We start from the raw sequence: 22,283 nt of genomic DNA on the forward strand, positions 1-22,283 counted from the left end.
TATATAAATATTTATTTAACCCATTATTCTTGATCCATTGTATAAGTCAAGAAAAAAAGGAGCTATTTAGGGTTACAAAGAATCTTATCTGTTTCGTTTAAAATAAGAAAAGAAACTTATTATAAGCTGACGCAACATTTTTAGTCCTGTAGTTGAAATAAAACTACATGACGTAGAGTTTTTGCGTCAATCCCATGATAAAATAAAAAACTTCACTTCTCAAGGAAATTAACACAAATAATTTATTCAAAAAATTGAATTTATTTTCTCATAATTATCCACACTGTCAATATACGCTTATAATTAATTATTTTTACATCATCTAAAAAAAATTGCTTTAAACTCAAAACTAAATGACAAAAACTTGAAAATAAAAATAGATTCACTGATTGACCAAACTTTTAATTAACTCTTCTCGATTTTAATCTCTTGATCTTGTTCTATTCCCGTTGAGTCTTCCAGTTGTTCTTTAATTTTTTCTTCTTTGGGCTCTTTCTCCCAACGGCTTTTACTTTCATCGTGCTTTCGTTCTTTCTCCAAACTTTCTTTGCTTCTCGTCTCTTCTTTAACTAAAACCGTTTTTAAAACCGGATCGATTTTATCGCGAATATCGGTTAAAGTGTGTTGAAATAATTTTAGGTTAGTCTAAAACGAAAAAAAATATTTTTAGGTTATGTTTAAACGTCAAAATTAATTTTTAGGTTAAATTTTTAACTTACGGATAATCTACTTAAAGTTTCTTCATTAATCCTTAATTTATCTTTGGTCTCTTTCAATTCAGAATTTAAACTTTTAATACTTCCGTTGCATTTCATATTTTTCTCCGTCAACTTAATATTTTCACTTTTTAAGTCGACCATACGACTCTCAGTATCAATTCGAGCTTTATTACTACGCTCCAATTGAGCCATCAATTTGTTAATATCTACTAAAGCTCCATTAAACATAACTAAACCATCGTGTTGTTCTGATTCTTTGTTTTCGAAATTTTTATCTTCGATTTTCATTTTCTTAAACATTAATTCATCGTCTTTAAACACTGGTAATAATCGTTTATTACCGGCCGCTAATTCTTGTATGTTAAAATCTTTTTCTGAATCATCTATAACAATTAAATCGTCATCTTTGGGTTTATCTGTTAATTTTCGATAATGTAATGAGTCACGCGTGATTACTTTACTGACCAATTTGCGAACTTGAGCGCGAGATAAACTCAAACCTAACGTGTAAAGTAAATCTTCAATATCTTTTTCGAAAATGTAACCGCAATGAGTTTGGTCAAAATAAACAAACGATAATAATAAATTTCGATCTTTTGTAAACATTTTTGGTCGATCCCGTTTCTTTTTATCCGATTTATTATCCGATGATGATTTCTTTTTGTTATCACGAACGTCTTCGTCATCATCAAAATCTTCATCATCAGAATCACCTTGTTCGGAATTCCCCATTTTCTTCGAATCTTTTCTTCGCTCCTCTGATTTTTTATCATCTTTATTTCTTTTCTTATCATCGTCCCTTTTATCCCTTTTCGTTTCATTTCCGTCCAAATCGATTTTATCTCCATCTCCACACTCTTTTTTATTACTTCGTTTTGCATCTTCTTTTCCGTCCTTCGGTTTTTCGGGAAGATCGTAAAGCGCTTTGTAAATGTTAAAACCAAAATCGCGCATTAACATTTCGTTGAAAAGTTCGGCAAAAAGAGATACTTCGAATGAGTGTTCTTTGGTGTCTTCCGGACGATAATCGAGAAGAAGAGAAATCGACATCACTGTGCAATCAAATTTACCGGATTTTGCTGTTTTTGAGGGGTGTACGAGAATGTGAGGTTGATCTGGGAGGGTGTAACGTTTTTCCAGGAGGGCTTTTTCTTTCTCGTCTAATTTACGATCTTCTATCTAGAATTGAAATAAATTTAAGACGTGAATTTTATAATAAAATGAAATTTACATCAGATTTTTTTTCTTCAGCATTTTCTTCCAAATCCATCTCCATCGATGATCCTTCTTTGCAATCTTCCCCCCTCTCAGCTTCGGCTTTAAGCGATTTACTAAGTTTAGCAATTAATTGTGATTTTAATCCTTTCGAATTAATTCCCCTGGCGTTCAATTCGTTTCTTAAATCGCCGAGTGTCATTGCTTTGGGGTCGAGCTGTGAGTAAGGAGTTGGTTCCAATTTGTTCTCCCCATGGTGTTGGCCCTCTTCTTCCTGTTACCAACACAACAAATTGAAAATGTTTAATTAGAATTTTGAAACTAAAAATATCTTTGCACGTTTTTATTTTTTAAGAGACCCGATCATTTGAAATTAAAAAACCTAATCTTAGAACTTAAAAATGAAAGGCTTATTCTTAAAAGGCTGCTTTTATAGCTTCAGCGTGGACACAAATCGTGTTTCTTTCCCCTAAATAACAACAACTAAAAACTAGAAGAAAAAAAAATAAATAAAAAAAATTATTTAGATGCCTTTTCATCTGCGGCTTGTTGTTGACTGGAGTCATCGTGATCACCACCACCAGGTTGATCGTTTCCCTGATCGGATTCAACCGTTGATGAAGTAGACTTCTCTGCCACAGCCGGAGAAGTCGTTGATGTTGCTCCTGCTGCGGATGAAGTTTTGATCGTAAGCCTGCGATCCAGCTGCCTGCGATAACCGAGCTGCAAGGCGTCCCACTCGAGCCGTGTCGACAAACAGCTCCAAACGTCCGGCAAGAAGACGACGACGGTCTCGACGCGGGCCGGCACCGTTTTCCCCCTGTGGGTTCCCTCAGCCCTGCGGTAGTACAGCTCCACGAAGCGGTACCTAAATACGGAAGAAGACACAAAATACTCGTCAGCTCGGCTACGTGCTCTGCAAAACTTCTTACCAGGTCTATAAAAATAGATGGCAACCTCTTCGGATTTACTCGTTATTTTTTTATGAGATCTTATTTTTCCCTACCTTTAACTCCTTGGGATCTAAGTATTTTTTGGTCTCCATGGCAAGGTTGCCAGGTTTCACGATTTATCGCATGATATTACCTTTAATCCCACGATTTGACATGTACTTCTCACGATTTTATTACAAAAATAATATAATAATTAGTATTAACAAAATTAAAGTAAAATCGTAACATTTTCAACTCGAATTGTAGGTTACTGTAAATTTCTCTATTAGTTACATCTATTCGCCGCTAGATAGCGCTAAGAAATTACTTAAACTGTCATATTTTATTTCCTTTTAATTATATCACTTTTATATACAAACGTTGTCTAAACTATTTTACTTGAATCCTATGCCTATATGTAACACATATTATTAAAATTGAGTGATTTTGATGTCATGGCTCATGACATTCTGTGTGTAACCTGGCAACCCTGCTCCTTGGAATAAAAAAGAACATTTTTTTAAATTAAATGCTGCTTTGAAAATAATAAAAATAAAATTAAATATACTTACTTCATAATAAAAAAAAATCTAAACCGATTTTAGAAAAGTAAATCAAAACAGCATTTAAACAGAAAACTTTTTTTTATGAAAACGCCAATGGAACTTAACTCACCATTTTGTACAACTGGATAAGTCAATTCCAGTTAAAGCTTTACAGGTCCGAATAGCAGTTTTAATCAATACTGAAGGATCAGTATCCGGCTGTTCGCCGTCCATTGAAGGACTCCATGGTCCCCCGATAGCCATCGTTTCATTTTTGCCACGTAATCCAACCAAGAAATTAATAAGACGTGTTGGATGAACATAATCACGATCTTCGCTGTCCCGGTCCCTACGATCCTTATCTTCAGCCATTGCACAACACTTTTGATAAAGTTCATCCGTCCCAGGCACACTCATCAACATCACTTTAGCTGAGAAGATGTAGTCAGCATCAGGTGGCTCGAGGACGGCGTCGTTTTCAATGACTGGCTCGACATCTTTATTAACAATGTGAAAAACGCAGGGTTTGTTCAAACTGAATGGTTTATCGGCTGGAAATGCATTTATCCAACGAAAGGAGCTTTTAAAAAAATCTGAAGGTATGTAAAGATTTGAATAACGACGTCTTATTTCTAAAACATCAGCATCAGAACTAAAACAAAATAATAATTAGAATTATAAACACAACAAAGATTGTAATTGTAACTTACAGATCAAGTGCAATTTTTGGTATTTGTACCATATATCTTGGCACAATTCTAGATCTTCTCCTAGATTTTGGTGATCGAGATCTACGCCTTAATGGAGATTTTTTCTCCTCTTTCTCACGTTCTCTAATTCTTTCCTCACGTCTCTTCTTTCGTTCCATATCTTCATCTTCGCGTTCGCGATCACGGGATCTTTCGCGACCTCTTCCGCTTAAAGAAGCTTTGTTTCGTTGATTGTTTCGGCTAAAACTCCCTTTCGAGTTATCTCCCGGAGGAGGGACGGCGTTGTATCCGCTACTATTTCCGGAATTGTAGCTTTTAACATTGGAATTCCTACTTGAACCGCCTTGATTCATTGGTAACACTTGTATTCGAGTCGCGTTCCATTTAAACGGCATGCTCGGATTAAATGACGCTTCGACGAGAACTCTATCTCCGACAACTGGATTTGAACCTTTTACGCAAGCGGTTGTTTGAAAGAAGACGTCTTCATCAACGAAACCGAAATTATCATGGACTTTTGTTACTGTTCCGGTAAAAACGCGTTGCTTTGTACTTGTGTTACCTTTAATTTAAGATTTTTTATGATACATAACCTAAAAATAAAATGTATCCTTACCTTGTACGGGTGGAACACCTGATACGTTTTGCGTTTGAAAAGCTGTAGGGTTTAAGGCTCGTGGATTCGGGTAAGTTACAGCACCAACTTGTTGGAACAGTTGATTTGAAGCAATTTGTGATCCTAATCCTGCAGCACTCATAGCGACGGCTGAGGTGTTGGCCATTTGTTGGAGCCCTAATCCTAGGTTTTGTTGTTGCATGGTCATCGCATTTTGAAATACTTGCTGTTGGTGCTGTTGCTGAAACGGCACCATGCCGCTGTTGTTGAGGTTGTTAAGAGCCCCCTGATTCATAATTTGTTGCTGAATAGTGTTTGTTTGACCGACGAGATTTGTAGCGGCAGTATTGGTGACGGCCGTACGCCACGGGGCCGTATTTTTCGATCCGAAAGGGCCGATGTTACTCATAATACTAGCGTGGTACTCGCGTGTTCAAACGAAATTTCACATAAAATTCGACATTTTTTGTTTGGACAGGTTTGGAGTACGTTCTATAATTGGTTGTCGTTACGTCATAAAGGAGCGCCATCTAGATGCGAATTATTTATTCAATTTTGATAACTTAAAAATTATTTATATTTATTTAAATAAGTATTTATTAAAATAAATATTAGTATAAAAATGAGTTACACAAGCTTAATTTCTTTATTACTTATTAATACCTTAGCTACACGCTTTATTTCAGTACCACCATTATCCTCGAAATGTAGTAAAAATCGGGTTAAAAAGTTTCTTGGAAGACATGTATCATCCGTACATATAAAAACGTTAAAAACAACATCTATAGATTTAATATTATTTTCAATAAGATTGGATTGGCTTAAATCTAACGTAACATCTACATTTTCAACATTGTCCCCAGACCATGTTTTATCTAAACCGTTAATAAACCAGCTTTGTGGAGCATCTTTATTTAATTTAAACCCATTTGCAAAACTTAAATTAACTTTTAAACTAAGTTTACAACCACTTACATGACAAATAATCGTTTCCGGTGTTAAAATAACATACTTCGTTTCATCTAAATACTTTTTTGTATCTAATTTTAGGTGCAACAACTTTACCTCTTTTATATTTCCGGTTCTTTCATCTAATTCAATCAATTTAACACAATGATTGTTTGTATCGGCGACAAGAAGTTTACCATCAATAACACATAACCCAGATGGTTCATTAAAAGAATTTAGGCCACCATCAATTGTATCCACTGTTTTCGGACCTGATAAAGATATTACTGAGTTTTTAGATACATCCACTTTCTTAATTTTGTGATTATAAGTATCTGCAATAAATAAAAATGATTCGTCTTGCGACAGGGCTACGCCTAGAGAGTGTTGGAGTTTAGCATTGGTTGATGTTCCATCGATATCACCAAAAGCAAATAAATTCTAAAAATTAAATTAGTTACTTATTTAAAATTAAATGAAAATCAATAATTACATTTGGATCTTTTTCACCTCCAACAATACCCGAAACTTTCCCATCTAACAAAGATAACTTCCTAATTGTAGAGCTTTCGCTGTCAGCGATAAAAACAGCTTTATTTTTCTGACTTAAAGCTAAACCGGATGGTTGTGCAAACGCTGCGTTATGAGGATATTGATTGTTTCTGTTTTCTTCTTTTCCACTACCAGCAATAGCAACACAACAATTTTTTTTATGCACTTTTGATTTCCACCAGACAATATCATCAAGGAAATACGCCCAAATTTGATGAGTTCCCGCCATAGCAATAATTAAAACATTTTTTAACGCTTTATTTTCCACTTGGTTGTTTAAATCATGGGTTTTGAATACAGCTATATCCCATGGGGAAGATAATCGTTGCTCTTTCCCAAATTTTCCACCAATTTTATCATCACCTTGTTGACCATCACCGGCAATAGTTTCAACAATTTTTAAAATTAAATCTATTCTTCTTATTGCATGATTTTCTGTATCAGCAACATATAAAGTGTTGGCGTCTTTAAACACCAAACCTTGAGGAGAATTAAAACACGCCTCGTCAAATCCACCATCTTTAAATCCTTTTAAACCACCAACAATCGAATTAATTTCCCCATTTTGCTTTAAAATAATTATTCTATGATTTCCTGAATCAGAGATAGCAATAATTTCATTTTTGTCATCGTCAATAAAGTGAGTAACTTTTCCTGGGAACATTAAAGTATTTAAGGATGATTTAATACGGAAATCAGGTGAAATCGGCAAAGATAAATTTACAATTTCATTTTTCGATTTAAAAAAATTTAAAGTGATGCTAATGAATCGTTCCAGTTGATCTAAATGAGTTTCGCCCATAAACATAATTAACGGACGTCCTTTTGGGTCAATTAAAAGCAATGTAGGCCAACAAATAATATTACATTTGTTCCACATATCCATAAAAGGGTCGTTAACAACTGGATGTGTAATATTATATCTTTGGATGGCGGATAATACGTTTTTTGAGTGCTTCTCATTGGAAAATTTAGCACTATGTACTCCAATAACAACCAAACCATCTTCAATTCCAAACTTTTCCTCGATTTTCTTTAATCCAGGTAAAATATGCATGCAATTAATACAACAATAGGTGAAAAAGTCGAGTAAAACAACCTTTCCTTTTAATTGATGTATGAATGATAAAGGTTCGGAAGTGTTGAACCATTCTAAGCCTAAAAAAGAAAATTATAAAATCGATCCTAACCTCACTTTGGGGTGGAGTTCAAAATTACCTGGTTTAAAGTCGGTTACGGCGGGGTATTTAATTTGTTTAAGGTATTCTAGGATGGATTCGCTCTCGGTTAACCCGCTGTTGTCGATTATATCTGTTAAAACTTGGTGTGAATCGACTAAATCTACAAATTCCATTTTTGGTTATGTTTCGATGACGTATTACAAAAATAAAAATATGTAAAGGTTATGTTATTGATGAAGTTTAAATTAATAAAAAAATTTATTTGTAATAAATTAAGATCAATAATACAATAATTAAGATAACTCGTTTGAATACAAACTAATTAATTTATCATACGAATATTTATTATTGATGTATTTCGATAATCGTTGAGATTTGCAAAACATTGATTTACAGTTTACTGATTCATTGTTAGGTTGGGAAAATTTCTGTATTGAATCTGCGAGAAATGTAGAAATATTTTCGATTTTTTCGTCACCTAAAAGTCAATTTAATGCTTATTTAGATATTGTTTCTTTAGACATAGATTACCCAAATTTTTCGTTTCAAGACTTCGAAACATATCTTCACCTAAATTTCCGCCACCAAGGAAAAGGTGCTTTTTCTTTAAGGATGGAATAAACAATAACAAACATAATATTCCAATAAATGAGACGATTTTCTTGAAAATAACTAATTTAAGGATTATTTTACCAATTGTTAACAAATCAATTTTGTATTTTATTTTATCCAACACCGTCAAAAGAGCATGGGGTAAAAATTGGTCTTTAGGCCCGTAGGGTTGTTGTGGAGGAGGATGTGGGGGATAACTAAAAATAATTTTATCATTATTATAGTGCTAAATATTCCCGAGATAGGCAACCTAAATCGCATCTAAATAATCTAAGTTGCCTAAATTAAACAAAATTAACGAACTTACTTTGGTTCTGGGTAATATTGTGGTGGTCCATAAACCTTAGGTGGTCCATAATATGGTTTTTCATACTCCTGATACCCACTCGGGTGATATCCACTTGGAGAATATCCGTTTGAAGGAAATCCATTTGAAGAAAATCCATACTCACCAGGATCGGATTTTTTATTTAAAACTTTACTTTGGTCATAGGCTTTTATGTAAGAATCTTTAACATTTGTTGATGTTTCACATTTTAAAAAATGTAGACACAAAAATAACGTTATTAATTTCAAAATCATGGTGAAGTTAATCGAACGACCACCGAACGTAAAATGATCGATTTCCATCAGTTTAGGCCTATTTTTTAAAACTAAATCTAGATTAAATTACTTAGTATTCAAACGGAATTTATCGAAATAATGCGAACGTTCGTTTGGTGAATTTAAATCAATATAAAAGTGGTTATTTAGTTCCTAATTTGAATGCGATAAACAGTTAGTTTTCAGCGACATCTTGTGAAAGTAATTTTGATTATTCGAAACGTCATCTTGATTTTTTGAGGTTAGTTTTCAAGTTTCCCAAAAAGAATTAATTTATTAGTTAAAAACGATGAGTGTATTCGATCGAATGCGGTATATGAACCCATACGATTTCCATAAAGCGCTTATAAACGAGTACGTTTTAAAGAAACCTGGTGACACAAAATTCTTGCAAAGGGATACATCGAGTGATAAATCAGATTCGGACGTTTTAAAAAGTAATCATAAATTTTTATGGGATGATGATAATGTACCAGAAACTTGGGAGGAACGCTTTGCAAAAAAATACTATGATAAACTCTTCAAAGAATATTGCATCACAGATTTAACTCTATACAAAGAAAATAAGGTTAGGTAAAGGTTTTCTTTAATTTAAAATGTATTTAATGGTTTTTTTCCACGAAAGATTGCATTAAGATGGCGTGTTGAAAAAGAAGTTGTTTCTGGTAAAGGTCAATTTATTTGTGGAAATAAAAAGTGTGATGAAAAAGAAGGTCTACGATCTTGGGAAGTTAATTTTAGTTATGTGGAAAAGGGTGAAAAGAAAAATGCTTTGGTAAAAATACGTAAGTGTTTTTTAGTTTTAGTTTCTTTAAAAACAGGTTGGAAAATGTGAAAATTGTTTGAGGGTTATGTGAAAGTTGTTCAAAAAAGTTAAATTATCATACAAAGAGAAAGGAAGTTAAACGCTTAAAATCAAAGAAGTTTAAAAATACTTCTATGAAAGAAAAGAAAAAATCCCAGAGTTGTAGTAGCACTGAAATTGTTGAGGATAATAATGAAATCAATGAAGTTGATAAAGGAGAGACATCTTTATGGGCAAATTTAAAACCAGTAGAGATTAAAAGTCGTGAAGAGGAAATCGATGAGTATTTAGAAGAGTTATTATTATAAGATTTATTAATAAATAAATAAGTCATAATTGATTATAAGATTTTTATTGAATGCAATTACATTAAAAAATAAAAAAGATTCTAATATTTAAGGAATATTTGCCAAATAATCTTTAACATGCGATGGATCTAATCTCCTAAACCCATTCTGATCGCAAATACCCACTTCAATATTATCGGCGGTCATTTGACCCTCAAAGCTTTCTTTCAAAGTTAAAATAGCGGTATGAACAGCATCATCTAATTCTAAATCTTCACTGTATCTTTTTTCCAAAAAAGTTTTCCCATTGACAAAGTTTTTACCCATAGCAGTGGCTTTCCATGCAAAGTACGCCCCAGAAGGATCACATTGGAACAAATATGGGCGACCTGTATCCCAGCCACAAATCAATAAAGAGACCCCGAATGGACGAACTCCCCCTGATTGAGTATATTCTTGCATAACAGCAGCAACACGTTGAACTAATTGAACTGTCGGGATAGGTTCTCTATAAACCAAGAAATATTGTTGGGCCATTTTTCTCGCTTGTTTAACAAGAAGTCGATAATCAGGCCCCATTCCGGAATAAATCATCCCAATGTGGTTGGTTATCATTTCAACTTTGTTAACACTGTGCTCATCATACAAAATTGATTTGTGTTTATTTTCTGTGGCAATAACAACTCCATTTGAAGCTTTGATTCCTACAGAAGGAGCTCCGGCGGCGACTGCTGCTAAAGCGTACTCAATTTGAACTAGTTTACCAGAAGGGCTGTATAAAGAGAGAGAATTTTTAATTTATTGCTCATTAAAAGCGTTTGAACTCACCTAAAAGTAGTTAAAGAGAAACTATAACGTTCTGTAGCCATGATTACTTTGCAAAACACCTCTTAGAATGAATTTTGTAATGTCACTTGTCAACGTCTAAAAGTATTAAGCGTCTTTGTGGTGAGATGGCGCTATAAATATTAATTTAATAATGCTTTATTTTAATTGTTTAATTTATGAAATTGTTGTAATTAATTAAGAAACGCCATATAAGCGAAACTAATTAAGGAAATTCGATAAATAGAAATTAAATTTTTATCAAAATATTCCAATGGAAGTATGTATTTTTATAGGTTATGTGAGGTTATGTTAAGTTGTTTACAGATATCAAAAATTAATTTAAAACTTTCAAAAATAATGTCTGCAACGTTTAAAAATGCGAAGCAAAAGCTTAAACAAAATGAGTTAAGGAAGATAATGAGCGAGCACAAAAATAAGTTGCAAAAATCAGCAAAGAAGATAGAATCACCTTTAGCAAAATATCCTTTTTTATTGTGTAGTATATCTGTTATTGTAATTTTAGATTTTTTCCTTAATTTTATTATACATACAACGAATCGGGACAATTAACCTGTATATTATGTAAATCTGTAGTAAGATCGGAAGCGGTGTGGAATGTTCACTTAAATTCAAAACAACACAAAGAAAATGTCGAAGCGGCAAAGAAATTAAAAGAAAAAACTAATAATTTCACAACGGCAATAAAAAGACCAGCCACACCACCTTTAGAAGTACCAATAAAAAAACTTAAAGGAATTTTAAAAAACTCCACTTCAAAAACTGAAAATAATGATACAAATCAAACGGATCAACTTCCCGATGATTTCTTTGACACAAAAAAATCAAACTTAAATCTTCCACAACTTGGGCAACAAAACCAAGATAAAATTGAGAAAGAACCAGAGAAAATGGATGTAGAACAACCTGATTCCGCTTTACCCGAAGGATTCTTCGATGATCCAAAATTAGATGCAAAAGCACGTAATTTAGAGTACAAAGATCCTGTTGAAGAAGAATGGGAAAAATTTCAGAAAGAAATTAGAGACGCTGACTTTGAATCAGCTGCTATAATAGCAGAAGACCAAGAAGAAGCCACCAATGAACGACAAATCGACGAAATTGATGAGCAAATTAAGAATTGGTCTAGAGTGGTTAATTTGGAAAAAAAGAAGGTTGAGGTTATTGGGAACGTAGCGGAAAAAGATGAAAATATGAGTGTTGGGGATGATGAAGAGGTTAACGAAGAGGATTTTGATGAATTTTTAGATTGGAGATCGAAAAAATCTTTTGTATGAAATATCTCTTAGGTTAGTTTTTTTTTTAATTTGATTAATAGATGGCGTGAGTAACTTTTAATTTGTAAATATTTTTTGAAATAAATTTTAATAAAGTTATAAAAATAAATTAATATAAATAATTAATCCTTGGAAGATTTTTCGAAATCATTTCCGCTTAAATCGGATTTTTAAATAATTTTTAATCTTTGTGTTCAGTCTTTTGAAGCATTACAAGAAGCATCCGCTATTTTGTGTGGGAAAATACAAATTATAATAATTATCATCTTTTGATTCACTTTAACATTAATATATTAGTTTCTAAATGATTTAAAAAGTAAATAAGTTAAATTAAAAATACACATGTATAACCTAACCAGTTTTAGTTTGACGTTTATTAATAAAGGGATTTTTAAACCTTTTTAATTGATTTTTAGGAGGGATTTTAGGGCTTGTCCGAACCCAACCCTATTTTATATGTATAGAAATCAATATATTTTGAAATTAATGAAGCTGGTTTTAAAATTGCTTTTATTTGATTAATTAAAAATTGTTTATTTTTTTTAAATACTTTTTAGATAATTAAATAGTGAAAATAAACGGATCCAATTCTAAATATAACCACACCCTTGACATGAAAGTTTTTTATATTCGTGCCAGATGTTTCCTATTTCCTACCTCCAGGCCAAACGTTTTAGAACCATACAAAGGAAGAGGAACGGAAAAAAGGTGTGTCTCATCCGTTTATTAAGAAGCAAAAAGAAATTTTTAAAAATAACTCTGTTGCAACTATTAAATTTGTAGTTTATCAAGATAAGAAATGTTTAAAGCGATAAGAATTATTATATTTGTGATTACAACATTTCTCTTTCGACAAATAACCTTTGGATTTGGAGTCGTTTCGGTTATGTTTACATTTTATTGATACGTCGCGAAATTACTAAAACGATTATAAATGGCGACGATAACGTTAGAAATTCTTTGGTAAATTAAATCGAATGTACGCAAATAGGATTTATTGTTCGTGTTGTTGAGGATGCCGAAGGTCAAATTCCATTGTAAATTATTTCTTGTTTAGTTAACACGAAATGACTTTATTGCGATGATTAAATCTAATTATTAACAAATCTGAAGTAATTTATAAAATGTATTTAAAATTTGTTTATATTATATAAAAATTAGTTTAAACTTGTAAAATTCTTTTATTAGTTATTTTCGAAAATGAATGTTGGTACTTTTGAAGTAATTTAGTCGTTTTGATAAATATCAAAATCATATATCTTCATTGTTTTCTATCCTTAAAAAACTTGTATGTACCATCCTTGTCTAATCATTCGGTTATGAAGTGTATACTTCTTTGAGAAATCTATGATTACCCCCACCCACACTCCCAATCGCATTATGGCGTCCATCTAACCGTGGCAGTTGTGTTTTGGAATTTAGTAAGAAGCGGGGACGCGTTTTGTAAATCTCGTCCCGTTTATTTACGTTAATATTCCTCGGGAATACGAACTTTACTTCTCCCTAAAACGTTTCGCGAAGTGAATAAAGTTAAAAGTATCCGGGATGCGGAAACAAACCGCCCGGAAAGAAGAAGAGAAAAAAAATTGTTTTAAAAATAATGTTAAATAACGTTTGGTGGTGTATTTCGAAACATTTACAGCTTTCTTTTTATTACTCCTAATAATTATTTATTAAAATTTAGTGCTTTTTAACAATTAGTGATTTTTTTTATTATTTTTTTTCTCGGTCGGTAACAAGTAAAAAAAAAGAAAGTAAACAAAGTTTTTTTAATGACAGCTGTCAAATAGGATTCGGTAAAAAAATGTGTCACAAAGATTAGAAAATTGAGCAAGAATTGCGGTTATTTTGAACGGAAGATGTTTTTAATTATTTAATGCGAAAAGAAAAACGTGAAATAGTGATTTTATTTGAATGGTGATGATGATGGAAAGTGAAGTGAGGGATATGGCTCAGATGAAACGACAAAAATTCACCGTTTTAGGTCGTGATAATAACGTTCCTTCCGTTCATGGTAGACCCAATTCGGTGACTAATGTTCGTACGAGACTCAGTAATCACCAAAGGAATTTAAGTTTAGATTTTAGGTAAGTTAATTTTTGACGTTTCTTATCATTTAAGTAATAAATTCCATTTGTTTTTATCGGTTTTAAAATCAATTTGCGTAATTTTTAATGTAAATATTATTCCAGGATCCCCCTTCACTTTCATTTAAAATTTCTTCGAAACAATGTTACTTTTAATGCATCAATAATCAATAATAATCCTCTTATCGCATGTTTCTATCTGTAAAAACGATTAATGCAATCTTAATTTGTAAAAAAAAACGATTTGGCATTTAGATTTGAAGGCCGATTTTAAATGAATTTTAACAGAACAACTTTTTATATCTCTCCCACACTAAAAAAATATATATATTACAGTTACAAAATCTAAATTGAGCGATTACTTAATAATTTTTAAACGTAAAAATGACATACTGTGTCGCTTTAAATGTCAAAGTGACGTTTTTAATTAATTCGATCCTCAAATATTTTTATGCCAACCTTGAGAAGGACAATTCTAAAACACAATCTTATCAAAGAGTCAGTTTTTGTTATCTCGATTGGGTTTAGATAATAAATAAATAATAATATTCCTATCAAACCCAGTTAATTTAATTAGTATTAAATTAACCATGTCGCAGCGACATCAATAACTTTAATTTTTCTTTGTTTTCAAATTTTCAGATCGATGGGAATCCTTTTACCACCTGTACCATTAGTAACGAGCGTAACCAATAACCATTTAACGTTGCATCACCGAAATCGTAGTTTGGATTCGGCTCTACAACGAATTCCGGAAGTGGATGTAACGCCGAGTCCCGAATGCGAAACGGCAACCGTGACATCAGAGAGTAATCCTGCGACGGTGACGTCAACGTCGAAAACGGAAGTGGTTGTTTCGTCGTCATCAAAACGCGACGAATTGGCCAGTTTGGGTTCGGATGATTCGGGAATTTTGTGCGGAAGCGATAGTGGTTCGAGCGTAGATACGAATACGACCGCGACTAGCAGGGAATCGAGTGTTGAACATCTTTCGGACGCTTCCGAAAAAGACGAAGAGAAAGAAATTGATTATCGGAGGTTGCAGCGGGAAAAAGAGGCGAAAGAAAAATTCGAACACGAGAAACAACAACAGCAACAACAGAATTTCGGGTTATTGCGTTTGTTGGAGAGTAAAGTGTTTGATGTGCCCATGGCGATGCATTATTTGTTTAAAAGCAAAGAGCCAGGCGTGCAAAGTTACATAGCGAATAGGATGTTTGCTTTCGAGGACCATGAAGTGGACTTTTATTTGCCGCAGCTCGTTTGTATGTATATTCAAATGCAAGATGTTGCTGAAGTTATTCATCCATATCTTATTCATAGGTAAGTTATTAAATAAATTGATGTTGTGTCGATTAACATCGGATTAGTTCAAATTAATCGTCGATTATTACTCGGTTAAGGTCAAACACATTTTTGACTTAATATATTTATTATTTGATTTACTCATTATTGATTAATAATCATGATTCGATAAGGTATTTGATAAAGTCTTTGTATCAAGTTTTACCGAGGTCGCTTGCGGCCTCACACTTTACAGCGTGATTAAAGATACTTATTCATAAAAAAATACAAAACACAAATCGCTCAATAGCTACATAATGGTTGGTTTACTTGCCAAATCGGTTCGGTTGTGTTTTGATCATAAATTTCATTAAATTTGAGTTTTCTCATTGAACTGAAACATTTTTGTGGTTCATTAGAGAATATTTCTTGTTATGTGACTTGTTTTATCACATCCTTGTTTCCTGGTTCTAGTGATAGAAGCTCGATATTATCACAAATTAGTTTCTGACATCTTTTATTTTAAACTAAGTTTGTTGGTTTTTGAACGAATGTAATACAGGGAAAGCTTTTACATAGAATTTTAAACTTTCTAAAAGTATCTCTTCGTTGACTGGGTCGGTTTGTAAACAGAATAAGAACACCATTCTTTATTTATTTTTTTTTTGTAAAAGTTTTTAAACTACATATTAAAATAAATCATTTAAAAAATTTACCTATTTAGTGGAAAGAAAAAGAAGTTTGAATAGATAATTAAGTGAAAGAAAAAATTTAAATTCTCATCTTAAAAGAGATCTCTCTGAGCTTTCGATTTCTCATCGTTCCCATTCAAATGTGAAGCAAATTAATTATCCGTTACGCCTAAATTTTGAATCATTTTCCTTTCGAATCGTTAATTTTATTCCGGATTGAGATCGTTCTTGGAAGTGTATCAGCCGGGTTATAGTCTAATTAAAACGTTACGAATGGGAACTTTGAGAGTCGTTTATTTTGTTGTTGCCGCTGCGACCCGATGAAGTAACCGCGAAAGAATGTGGCGAGAATAATGCGAATTGCAACTCGCTTAAAACTCGAAAAAAAGAATTTGTTTGAGTTATGTCTTCGCGATGCGATAACTCATCGACCTATTATTCATTTTGATAAATAAAGTGACTCTTATAAAGCGGTTACGTCTCGTATCTGAGTGCCCGAGATAAATCGAGTTACTGGGAGGTTATTTTTAGATTTTTTTTTGTTGGTGTTTGTAATCTTTTAAATAAGAAATGAATAATTTTATTGTTTGGTTTGAAAAAATGAAATTATTTATAAAATTGATTAAATAAATTAAATGTTTATGTTTTCCGTGCCAAGACACGATCGGTAATATTTATTTTGACCGCGGTGACTAAACAAAACTTTTATTTTTGGCAAAAAAAGGGAACTAATAATAAAAGTGAGATTAACTCTTCGCCTTTCGTTCATTCATCGTTTTTATTTCTTTATTAATTACAAATAAATTGTTTTATTAATTTTTTAGATGTCGAAAATCGGTGGATTTCTCCTTAAAATGCGCCTGGTTATTGGACGCCTACAGTTCCGACGCTTCAATATCCACAAAGAAAAAACCTTTAGGAATCAAACTGCGCAATTTAATCCTTTCGGAAGAACTCCGACCCAAAGGACAAAAAATCAGCAATCCAATCCCCCCCCAAATCGAATCCTGCATTACAACATTAACAACATCAACTTTAACAATCAAAAAAGCTCATCATCGATCTCAAAGCGACGCCTCGGCTCTTTTGGCAACACCATCCGGTTCAATTCGCCGAGGAAATAGCTCAACCAAATTGTGTTTAGGAGATCTAAGCTCAGGCAGGGCTTTCGATAATGGATGTATTTGCTTTGAAAGTTGTCAAGGGGTTGTTAATGATCTTAAAGGACAAAGAATCGATTGCGGATGTATGGTAAGTTTTAAAAAATATTTAAAAAATCTAGAGCGTTTTTGTCAATCACGTCAAATATCCTTTAATAAATTTATTGTGAATTAAAAAGAAAAAAATGGCTTCAAGACCCAAAGATAATTCAACTTTTAATCAATACTTTTCATCATATTTACAAAGAATTTCTAATAAAGCTGGAATAGAAACAAATAAAACGATTCGTTTAACGAAAATGTTAATGATATTAACTAACGTTTTATTTATGGCGTTGGGATTGGTTTTAATAGCGATGGGTGTATTATGTAAGCTGGGTTTCTTTCGAATTGTTGGAACGACGGTCGATACGCAAACGTGCGGGTTTTTAAAAACATTCCCCACTTTACTTCTTGTGATTGGAACTGGATTATGGACAATGGCTTATACGGGTTGTTACGGTGCTTACAAAGAAGACACAAAAATCTTGAGCGTTTACACGTTAATTTTGGGCGTTTTATTTTTTATACAAACCTTATTAACCGTTTACGCAAGCTTCCAAATGAATCCGTTTAAAGGAATCGAACGCGAAGCGAAAAACAATTTATTAAGGACATTCGGCGCTTATGGTAAAGATCTTCAAGCGACCGCTTTCATCGATTCGTTTCAAGAAAATTATAAATGCTGCGGAATGTATCATCCGGCTTGTATGAAGTATTTGAACGCTACGTTTCCGATTAGTTGCTGTAGCAGTCGGGGTCAAGAATGTCTTAAACCGTTTCAAAAGGGATGTTGGATCGATTTTTACGATGTCACCTTTCGTACGATTCACATTGTAACTAGAGCGGTGATGTCTTTGTTTATTGTAGAGATTTTTCAAGTTATTTTAAGTCTTATTATGATTATTACGATTATTATCTCGCGAAAATCTATTGTTGTTTAGAAGATAAATTTATTATGAAGACAAATTTATAAATATATAAAATATTTTTTTATAATGTTATGAAGATTTTATTTCATCATTTATTACAGGAAACTTGACCCACACTTCTTGGAACACTGTTAATGTACACTTTTCTTTATTTTATTTCAGGCACCAAGATTAGCACCGGAATTAAAATTCATGGAAGCATTGATATCGATAGGCAAAGTATTGAGTTCGATTCCAACAAAAGAGGCAAAAACAACAAGATTAGTGGCCGAATTAACGACTTTAAATTTAAATTTGCCGGCGAGAGTGTGGTTGCCGTTAAACAGCGAATCACCTCATCATATCGTTCGGATTCCACCTCAAGTTTCCGCAGTTTTAAATTCAAAGGATAAGGTAAATTTAATTTTTAATTTAATCGTTTAAAAAATAATTATTTTAATTTTTAGGCTCCTTATATAGTTTATGTGGAAGTATTAGAAGTAGATGATTTGTATACATCACCAGTTCCCCCAAAAATAATGAACGCCCTTCGACATACAAAGTCAGAAGAAAATTTGGGTGGAGATACTGCATCATTGTCCGCCTTTAGTATGTGTGGGATTATTTGCGATGATAATGATCCCGATTGGAGTCAAGAGGATGATGAAATTACTCAACAGGTGAAATATAATATAATAAGCGTTTTATTGTTTATAATTTATAAATCCTCTCTACACAGCCTACACCACCTCTCCACATCGTCCGCCCAGTCTCTTCCCTTCATCATCGCCCTCCATCAACAGATACTTTGGCAGTTCCTCTGTCCTTATCTCCCCATACCTTACATTATATCTCCCTTTCCTGCCTCTGTATGTCCCTGTCCCTATCTCTCAGTTCTCTCCAGATTTCACCTCTCCCCACTCTTTTGTTGTCGATCCTAATTAGTGAATATCCCACTCTCCTATAATATCCTTCCCTATCTCTCTGCCCATATATCAGCCTCCTCTCCTTAATTTCCCTCCAGCACTCTCCCAGGATCCTGCAATGCAGTCTTCCTTCTATCATTTCCTCATACTTCACTCTTCTCCCAGCCTCCACCCTTACTGCATCCACCTTAACCTCCTCCCTCAGTACATACCCTGGAGTCTCCCTCGCCAACCCTAGTACCCATCTCCAATACCTTCTTTGTACATCCTCCAGCAATCTTTGTTCTCTCCATCCCCATACATAATATTTGTATTCCTCTGCTGACTTCTTCTCTTCCCTTCCTCATCCTTTTTAAGTATCTCCATACCTCATTTTCCTCTTTCAACTTCTTAAACTTCTCAGCCTCCCTCTCCTTCAGCTCCCTCTTGCATTCTTCTTTGTATTTTCTCTCTGCCACTGTCTCAATCTCCTTCTAGCCAGTAATTAAAAATAATAAAATTATCTTTTTAGTACACCCAATTGAAAAAACCGGTTGATAGAGATACAATATCGCAATTGAGTCAAGAATCGAGTGATTCAAGAGAACCACCGCTTTTTATAGCAGCGGGAGAAATCCGAAGACGACTTTCGGATTCATTCCGGGAAGGTAAAAGTAAAACTTTTACCCACGATCCTGAAGATCCTTCAGCTGCCGCTTTGAAAGAACCATGGAAAGTATGTGGAAATTTTAAAATATTTATTTAATATTTTATATTTGTATTAAAATCTTTTTCGTTACTTAGGATAAAGAAAGAAGAGTTAGGGAAAGCTCCCCGTACGGTCATATGTCAAATTGGAAATTGTTATCGGTTATTGTAAAATGTGGAGATGATCTTCGACAAGAATTGATGGCTTCGCAACTTTTGCAAATGTTCAAGAAAATTTGGACCATGGAGAGGGTACCACTTTGGGTTCACCCATACAAGTAATTTTTTGATTATATTTGATTTTTTTAATTAAAATTTGTTTTTTATTTCTAGAATTTTATGTTTATCAAGCGATAGTGGTTTAATCGAACCAATTTTAAACACCGTCTCGCTCCACCAAATTAAAAAGAACTCTCAACTATCACTTTTGGAGTATTTCACCAGAGAATATGGTCCACATACTTCCGAAGCTTTCCTAACTGCACAAAACAATTTCGTGCAAAGTTGCGCAGCTTATTGTCTTATTTCTTATTTAATTCAAGTCAAAGACAGGTTAATTAATTAATATCAATTAATTCCTTTTTAGTATAACCTAAAGTTTATGTTTTTAGACACAATGGAAACATTTTACTAAGTAGTGATGGTCATTTAATCCATATCGATTTCGGATTTATTTTGTCTACATCACCAAGAAATTTGGGTTTTGAAACGTCACCGTTTAAATTAACAACGGAATTCGTTGAAGTGATGGGTGGAATGGATTCGGATATGTTTAAATATTTTAAAATATTGATATTGCAAGGATTATTGGCAGCGAGGAAGCATCAAGAAATGATTATACCGTTAGTTGAAATTATGAGATCTGGGTCGCAATTGCCGTGTTTTAAATCAGGCGCTGCAACCGTACATAACCTAAAAAATCGCTTCCATTTGAATATGACGGAAGAGCAACTTCAATTGGAAGTGGATCGAATGGTTGAAGCTAGTATACATTCGATTTCAACGAAATTGTACGATAATTTTCAGTATTTCACAAACGGCATACAATCATAACCTTAAATGAATCTGATTTTTTTTATGATAACATAAACAAATTAAGAGTGTATTTGTGATTCGAGATTTTTTTGTTTTTTTGGTGATATTACAGTTTTCTTTTTTTAATTTAAAGGTATAATATAAATATGTATTTAATAATAAGGAGGTAGGTTTTTTTGTTTAATTATCATTTATTTTTTTAAATAATGAATGCTCAAATTCGATCGGAAACGTAAATTAATTAATTGGATCGATTAATTAATCGTAGTTTTCCCTTAATTATTAAGATCTGAAGAGTTAAATGAAAGAAGGATTTAAAATTGTTGCCATCAAAAATCTTTAAACACTTTGTAATTTGTAAATAATGAGATTTTGTAAATAATTAACTTTTTTGGTTACCATGGTTTTAATCATTCCATATTTAAAAAAATTAAATTAGAAAGAAATCATTCCAAGAAATTTAAAAAAAAATTAAAAATACATCCTTGTATATAATAATTATAAACAAAATTTCTGTTTAATATTAAAATTTAGGTTATATTTTTTACTTATTAATATAACCTAAACAATATCATAGGATTCGTAACAATCTTCATAATAATTAATGTAAATAAATACTCTTTGATAATAAGTTGTATATATTAAAGAACATTTCTTTTTCAACTAAAGACGATATCCATCCATTAAATAAAGAAACAAATGTAGCCAATTAGGTGAATTGTAAGTAAATGTAAGTCGAGAGGAAAGAAATACAGAGTGAAAGATGAGTTTTAGGTTAAAAATAATTAAAATATACCGACTGAAAATTAAGAAGAAAATGTGGAAACAAAAATGCAAAAAGACTGATTGATTCTTAACAAAAAAATAAATAAATAAACGAAAAATAAAAAAATACAAGAACGTAGGCTTTTTGCAAAAAGAAAATTAAGAAAATGTAGTTTTTGTGGATTTTTAATGTTTGTAATCTTGTTTTCGTCAAAATCCATAAATTAGTTCTTTTTTTACAAACAATGTACTTCTTTTATTATAAAGAAAACAATCGTAATGTACATAACGAAGATAAATGATTGTAAACGTTATTTCTAATTATTCTAATTGTGCATGAGGTTTTTTTTAATCATTTTTTTTTCATAACAAATTTAGTACGTATTTTTATTATATTTATGATGTGTATTTATCTTAAATTCTTAATTAAAAAAGAAATTGTAATTCTATACGTAAATTCTCTTTTCACTATTTATGATTATTTTAATATAAAAAAAATAGTGCTGCCATCTCTATTATATATCTTTATTATCATCTTAATTAGGTTTATTTAAAAAAGTTTAAATTAATACACATATATCCCAATTTAATCAAAAATATAATTTTGCAATAAATAAAAAGTATTAATTTAAATTTTATACTTTATTAATAGTGGTGCCACCTGTTGTCATATTTTTTTATAAACATTCAAATTGTCAAGTTAGAAACGCCAGCTTTCGATCATAATTAATTTTCCTCACTTTGTCAATTTAAATATTTCATTTATAACTAAATATATTTATCGTGATGCAACGTATAAAAAAATATTTAGATTAATTTTAAACTTAGATTTTGATAATTGATGAAAAT

At 32.2% G+C, this 22,283-nt stretch overlaps 7 protein-coding genes across 7 annotated transcripts; 3 read left to right on the forward strand and 4 right to left on the reverse strand.

The window, feature by feature from the left end:
* Window positions 1–241: 241 nt before the first annotated feature.
* On the reverse strand, window positions 242–5,239 carry LOC111428125 (cell division cycle and apoptosis regulator protein 1-like). The gene is made up of 7 exons (XM_023063532.2): window positions 4,738–5,239; window positions 4,122–4,683; window positions 3,542–4,063; window positions 2,466–2,802; window positions 1,951–2,208; window positions 720–1,898; window positions 242–645 (listed from the first exon to the last, which is right to left on the reverse strand). The coding sequence occupies exons 1-7, from the start codon at window positions 5,144–5,146 to the stop codon at window positions 406–408; spliced, it is 3,507 nt and encodes a 1,168-aa protein (XP_022919300.2). The 5' UTR covers window positions 5,147–5,239; the 3' UTR covers window positions 242–405.
* A 61-nt stretch (window positions 5,240–5,300) lies between these two features.
* On the reverse strand, window positions 5,301–7,628 carry LOC111428126 (NHL repeat-containing protein 2). The gene is made up of 3 exons (XM_023063533.2): window positions 7,456–7,628; window positions 6,179–7,395; window positions 5,301–6,126 (listed from the first exon to the last, which is right to left on the reverse strand). The coding sequence occupies exons 1-3, from the start codon at window positions 7,589–7,591 to the stop codon at window positions 5,365–5,367; spliced, it is 2,115 nt and encodes a 704-aa protein (XP_022919301.2). The 5' UTR covers window positions 7,592–7,628; the 3' UTR covers window positions 5,301–5,364.
* A 29-nt stretch (window positions 7,629–7,657) lies between these two features.
* Window positions 7,658–8,703, reverse strand: LOC111428196 (uncharacterized). The gene is made up of 3 exons (XM_023063632.2): window positions 8,338–8,703; window positions 7,950–8,227; window positions 7,658–7,896 (listed from the first exon to the last, which is right to left on the reverse strand). Exons 1-3 carry the CDS (start codon window positions 8,658–8,660, stop codon window positions 7,712–7,714), a joined length of 786 nt encoding a protein of 261 aa, XP_022919400.2. The 5' UTR covers window positions 8,661–8,703; the 3' UTR covers window positions 7,658–7,711.
* Window positions 8,704–8,835: 132 nt separating this feature from the next.
* On the forward strand, window positions 8,836–9,778 carry LOC111428317 (protein FRA10AC1). The gene is made up of 3 exons (XM_023063793.2): window positions 8,836–9,201; window positions 9,259–9,418; window positions 9,481–9,778. The coding sequence occupies exons 1-3, from the start codon at window positions 8,923–8,925 to the stop codon at window positions 9,744–9,746; spliced, it is 705 nt and encodes a 234-aa protein (XP_022919561.2). The 5' UTR covers window positions 8,836–8,922; the 3' UTR covers window positions 9,747–9,778.
* LOC111428318 (proteasome alpha2 subunit) lies at window positions 9,775–10,664 on the reverse strand. The gene is made up of 2 exons (XM_023063794.2): window positions 10,554–10,664; window positions 9,775–10,497 (listed from the first exon to the last, which is right to left on the reverse strand). Exons 1-2 carry the CDS (start codon window positions 10,592–10,594, stop codon window positions 9,834–9,836), a joined length of 705 nt encoding a protein of 234 aa, XP_022919562.1. The 5' UTR covers window positions 10,595–10,664; the 3' UTR covers window positions 9,775–9,833.
* A 76-nt stretch (window positions 10,665–10,740) lies between these two features.
* LOC111428316 (zinc finger protein 830) lies at window positions 10,741–11,957 on the forward strand. The gene is made up of 2 exons (XM_023063792.2): window positions 10,741–11,032; window positions 11,101–11,957. The coding sequence occupies exons 1-2, from the start codon at window positions 10,833–10,835 to the stop codon at window positions 11,846–11,848; spliced, it is 948 nt and encodes a 315-aa protein (XP_022919560.2). The 5' UTR covers window positions 10,741–10,832; the 3' UTR covers window positions 11,849–11,957.
* A 1,257-nt stretch (window positions 11,958–13,214) lies between these two features.
* On the forward strand, window positions 13,215–21,891 carry LOC111428237 (phosphatidylinositol 4-kinase beta fwd). Its single transcript, XM_023063676.2, has 9 exons — window positions 13,215–13,935; window positions 14,578–15,258; window positions 16,736–17,162; window positions 18,205–18,435; window positions 18,489–18,701; window positions 19,459–19,662; window positions 19,731–19,912; window positions 19,968–20,186; window positions 20,246–21,891. Exons 1-9 carry the CDS (start codon window positions 13,763–13,765, stop codon window positions 20,685–20,687), a joined length of 2,772 nt encoding a protein of 923 aa, XP_022919444.1. The 5' UTR covers window positions 13,215–13,762; the 3' UTR covers window positions 20,688–21,891.
* Window positions 21,892–22,283: the final 392 nt, after the last annotated feature.

This window comes from Onthophagus taurus, chromosome 10, assembly GCF_036711975.1.
Source record: "Onthophagus taurus isolate NC chromosome 10, IU_Otau_3.0, whole genome shotgun sequence".
NCBI lineage: Eukaryota > Metazoa > Arthropoda > Insecta > Coleoptera > Scarabaeidae > Onthophagus > Onthophagus taurus.